Source organism: Rhagoletis zephyria, unplaced genomic scaffold, assembly GCF_001687245.7.
Source record: "Rhagoletis zephyria isolate East Lansing unplaced genomic scaffold, Rhagoletis_zephyria_1.1 Rzeph_scaffold_28690, whole genome shotgun sequence".
NCBI lineage: Eukaryota > Metazoa > Arthropoda > Insecta > Diptera > Tephritidae > Rhagoletis > Rhagoletis zephyria.
In genome coordinates this window covers 1-4825 of record NW_016185747.1, presented here as the reverse complement: position 1 = coordinate 4825, position 4825 = coordinate 1, and the positions used below count along the sequence as shown (strand labels likewise).

General features: G+C 36.1%; 2 protein-coding genes across 2 annotated transcripts; one reads left to right on the top strand and one right to left on the bottom strand.

Moving 5' to 3' along the window:
- Positions 1-167: 167 nt before the first annotated feature.
- On the top strand, positions 168-2517 carry LOC108382796 (nose resistant to fluoxetine protein 6-like). The gene is made up of 9 exons (XM_017639166.1): positions 168-181; positions 253-366; positions 446-613; positions 892-1057; positions 1237-1316; positions 1388-1501; positions 1581-1921; positions 2004-2146; positions 2211-2517. Exons 1-9 carry the CDS (start codon positions 168-170, stop codon positions 2313-2315), a joined length of 1245 nt encoding a protein of 414 aa, XP_017494655.1. The 3' UTR covers positions 2316-2517.
- A 95-nt stretch (positions 2518-2612) lies between these two features.
- Positions 2613-4819, bottom strand: LOC108382797 (DNA replication licensing factor REC-like). Its single transcript, XM_017639167.1, has 3 exons — positions 4346-4819; positions 3644-4261; positions 2613-3467 (listed from the first exon to the last, which is right to left on the bottom strand). Exons 1-3 carry the CDS (start codon positions 4800-4802, stop codon positions 3343-3345), a joined length of 1200 nt encoding a protein of 399 aa, XP_017494656.1. The 5' UTR covers positions 4803-4819; the 3' UTR covers positions 2613-3342.
- Between the last annotated feature and the right edge of the window lie 6 nt (positions 4820-4825).

Here is a 4825-nt window from a genome sequence, read left to right as displayed (position 1 = left end):
GTTGTGATAACTTTTATTGTGTTATTTGTTTAAAAATTAACATTTAAAGCTTTTTGCGAACTGAAAAAGAAAATAATTTTTGTTCTTTTCCTTTCTCACAGTGTATGCTTCAGAGCTGGTATTTGGCATCCGATACTTTCTCATTTATGATTTCTTTGCTCATATTAATGATCGCACATAAGTAAGTCCTTCTTCTGCCTCACTACGTAAACAAGAATTAGTAACTATAAAAATCATATTTCTTCCACCCAGATATCCCCACACTCGTAACTGGCTATTCGGCTGCATTGGCGGTTTCTTCTATGTACTGCCAGGATTTATTGCCTATTTCGGCAATTACGATCCCTTTTTTGTGCCTTCGCCACAGTAAGTTAAGAAGTTAACCAAGTACCTTATTAACGTGTGCATATTAATCCTTTTTATGTAATTTCATCACTTGTCACAGAACGCAAAAAGACTCGTTCATAGATGATCGCGAGTTCAGCGAATTCTATGCGCCATTTCATATGAATTTCGCTTGTTATTTCAGTGGCGTACTTGCCGCCATTGTCTACGATGAAATTTCTAGCAAACAATTTAAACTGCATAAATCCAAAGTGTTTCAATGCCTTTGGTATGCGCTTATTCCGGCTGGTATTCTTTGGCTCTTATCGGCTCATCCTATCTATCAGCATTACTATGAGGAGCAACCACATTTTTGGAATAGTGTCTATGCTGCCATACAACGCAATAATTGGGGTTTAGCCTTGGGCGTATTCGTGGTGGGCATGGCTTGCAAAGTTGGAGGTGAGTTACATATTTAGAAACTTATGAATGTGATCTTCTAGAAACGATAACTAAATTTTTTAAATTTCAGGNTTTTCGTTTTTTTATTTCTTTCTTTTGTTTCAGTTTAACCATTCCATATGCTTTTGTTATCCTATTGAGTGGCGTATATTTTGATAATCACGGCGGGCCACTTTGGCGACATATTGTTGAACGTGAGCAGCTGGCTTGTCGCAAGAATTGGTGGGCTAATTTGCTTTATATCAATAACTATTACAGGAACAATGAGAAGGTAAATTAAGTGCAGCTGCTTAAGGATTTATTTTTACAAGTATTCAATTTAGCTTGGCTCAATGATGTGGTAACTTAAGTTGTGATAACTTTTATTGTGTTATTTGTTTAAAAATTAACATTTAAAGCTTTTTGCGAACTGAAAAAGAAAATAATTTTTGTTCTTTTCCTTTCTCACAGTGTATGCTTCAGAGCTGGTATTTGGCATCCGATACTTTCTCATTTATGATTTCTTTGCTCATATTAATGATCGCACATAAGTAAGTCCTTCTTCTGCCTCACTACGTAAACAAGAATTAGTAACTATAAAAATCATATTTCTTCCACCCAGATATCCCCACACTCGTAACTGGCTATTCGGCTGCATTGGCGGTTTCTTCTATGTACTGCCAGGATTTATTGCCTATTTCGGCAATTACGATCCCTTTTTTGTGCCTTCGCCACAGTAAGTTAAGAAGTTAACCAAGTACCTTATTAACGTGTGCATATTAATCCTTTTTATGTAATTTCATCACTTGTCACAGAACGCAAAAAGACTCGTTCATAGATGATCGCGAGTTCAGCGAATTCTATGCGCCATTTCATATGAATTTCGCTTGTTATTTCAGTGGCGTACTTGCCGCCATTGTCTACGATGAAATTTCTAGCAAACAATTTAAACTGCATAAATCCAAAGTGTTTCAATGCCTTTGGTATGCGCTTATTCCGGCTGGTATTCTTTGGCTCTTATCGGCTCATCCTATCTATCAGCATTACTATGAGGAGCAACCACATTTTTGGAATAGTGTCTATGCTGCCATACAACGCAATAATTGGGGTTTAGCCTTGGGCGTATTCGTGGTGGGCATGGCTTGCAAAGTTGGAGGTGAGTTATATATTTAGAAACTTATGAATGTGATCTTCTAGAAACGATAACTTAATCTTTTAACTATGTATCTTCATTTCAGGTTTATTCCGCAAATTTTCTTGTTTGCCTATTTTCCGTATTTTAGGTCGTCTGACGTATGGCGCCTTCGTGATACACATTTTTGTAGCGCGCTTTGTATTGGGCACGTTGAGAACTCCACTTTTCTTTGGCCCTGAGGTTATGGTAAATAAATTAACAATCTTTTAGGTGTCATTATATTATAAAAGTTGGCTCTGTTCTTTTTCAGTTCTCCTTTATACTATCTACGTTGGTAGTTTCTTATTTACTTTCACTGCTGTTAGCCATTCTGGTTGAATTGCCTACATCAGCATTGCTGAAACTTATGCGTTAGATTTTTTTTCTAAATCAAGATGATTATGTCGCTTGCCAAATTGCCCAGGGAATATGAACATCATGACCCGTAATTTCGATTTAAAAGACTAGCTCAAAAATAGCTTCAATACCCAGCGAATGAGTATACCAACTTTTTTAGTTGTTAATTTTAAGATTTAAAAGCTTTTTATTTATAAAAATACATATTTTTAAGTACATTACGTGTCTTTGCTTTATTTCATTAGTGATAATAAAATACTCTTAACAGAAATAAACATTGAGATATTTTTATATTCTACAAAACGGGAAAAACATACAATGGCCACAATATATATTTTTTAAAGGTAGGAATCAGAAGTACTGGATACTCGACCTTTTGCTAATATACCACAGGGTAACATATTTGCATACAGTGAATCCTGTTCATGATTTGCAATAAAATCTCTAATTGAGACGTACTATCATTAAGAACCCAGAAAATAATTTAGGTAGGTGGCCTTTTTAAGTGAAGCCATTCTAAAGGCTTACCCAAGGGCAGAAAAAAAGCTTCCCTACATGCCTTTTAGAAGCACTTTACCTATTTACAATTGACGCGAATGTATACATTTTTACAAATCAATTTCAAAGTGCATTTTAAGCTGCAATAAAACATACTTCAAATGAATCTTTAATAATACCTTGTTTATCAGTTAAAAAGAGCTTCTCCAAAAGGCGTTTTAAAATGCGCCCGACAAAAGTACTTATAATGGGTAGGAAAGAAATGTGTATAACTTCATACCAAAAAGAAAGGGGAAAGAAATGAAAAGAAGAAAGTCTCTTGACTCTCGCAGCCTTTTTGGAAGGACTTTCAGCTCCTGAAATTATCCACCGAGAAGGGTGATAGCTGGGAGACAAGTTGCCGTTGAAGTTGGCTCTCCGATCTCCGTTAGCTTTACAGAACTATCATAAATATAGTAACTAAATAAAAAAAAACATAAGCTCACTTCCATATCAAGTAAAAAATATATTACAATTCAAACAAGCAGTGTTCTAATTAAAATGTGTACTTACCTTGTACTCACAGTGCAACGATTTTCTTCATCTCCTTTCTCTCGCAAACCCATATAAAAGGATTTTAAAGTTTCGGCAGACTCAGCACTTAATAATGGACGCATATGTTGGCGAGCATATGCTATAAAATTCAAAGAAGTAATCGCTGATTACAAAAGCAAACTTACAACATCTAAAAGCTATGTACCGATAAACTTCTTCAATAATATTGGTGGCAGTAAATCCAAATTTNTATAAAATTCAAAGAAGTAATCGCTGATTACAAAAGCAAACTTACAACATATAAAAGCTATGTACCGATAAACTTCTTCAATAATATTGGTGGCAGTAAATCCAATTTCTCCTCTTCAAATTCTATATATTTTAATTTTAAACGATCACTCAAATCATAATTGTCATCGTCCAGTTCATCATCGCTGATGGTAATATTCATTGAATTATTTCCTTTTGGTTTCATAGCGAACCGTGAAGCAATCGCAGAGCTTTTCTTTACGCCATCATGCATTGCTTTGATGTGTTCCGTTAAAGACGTATCCAAATCTTTATTGGACTTGTCTAATAGCAAAAATATTAAGTGAAATTGCTGCAGCAATGAATTGTTCAAACGTGTATTTTCTGTCAGTAGCCGTGAACGATCGTAATGACCACGCAGTGAGTTGGCAGCAGCAATAACGGACGTGGGCATCGCAATAGTTGTATATATATTAGGCAATGGTAATGAAACAGTTTTACATTGCATCAATTGCAATAGAATGTCTTGCTGTGAAGCTAAACGATCAAGATCATCGATTGCACAATGGCCAGTTTTGGAAGTAATAAGCGCGCCAGAGTTGACAATGTGATTTGTGCGGCCTTGAAGCGTTGTGGTTAATGATTGCGTAGAAGGCGAACAACGTTTGCCACTGAGCAGCGTACCTATATATAAAGAACAAAGGGTGTGAAATATGACAAATTAATTCGGAATAATTTAAATCTCCAAAATTTGAAGTAGTGACCTACCTCTCTGCGAAACTTTTGCACTCATTTCTAGTAAATGTGATTTGCCAATGCCCGGATCGCCAACCAATAGCACATTAATCTCTGAATCATTGTGTATTTGTGAGCCAGCACCACCAAAAAGTGATAGTAACACACCTGCTTTCACCAACTCTTCGCCATGCAGCTCTGGCGCCACGGAATGTGCCAGAAGCTTAAAACTGTCTGGTTCTGAGTTTATCATTGAAATTGCGTCGAGATCACGTTGAGTAAAGTTGTGGCCCAACTTCTTTGCATCTATTATGGAGGCTGCTTTCATATAGATTTTACACGCAGGCTCAGCGGAATTGGGATATGTATTTTGTTCGTCGATTAATGAACGCATTTTAAGTATACCCGTTATGATTACATCTTGCCCAGATACGAGGGTATCAACTAAGTCATATCTTATTTCTATATCTAAGGTTTTTTGATTTCCCATTTCAGAGTCGCCAGGCGACTGTA

Bases quoted from the DNA above. Each gene is read 5' to 3' on its own strand.
- LOC108382796 (XM_017639166.1), top strand. The intron at 614-891 runs GTATGCGCTTAT...CTTTTGTTTCAG, and splicing joins AAAGTGTTTCAATGCCTTTG to TTTAACCATTCCATATGCTT. The intron at 1,317-1,387 runs GTAAGTCCTTCT...TCTTCCACCCAG, and splicing joins ATATTAATGATCGCACATAA to ATATCCCCACACTCGTAACT.
- LOC108382797 (XM_017639167.1), bottom strand. From the start codon at position 4,802: ATGGGAAATCAAAAAACCTTAGATATAGAAATAAGATATGACTTAGTT. The intron at 4,262-4,345 runs GTAGGTCACTAC...CTTTATATATAG, and splicing joins TGCAAAAGTTTCGCAGAGAG to GTACGCTGCTCAGTGGCAAA. The intron at 3,468-3,643 runs GTACATAGCTTT...TGAATTTTATAG, and splicing joins ATTATTGAAGAAGTTTATCG to CATATGCTCGCCAACATATG.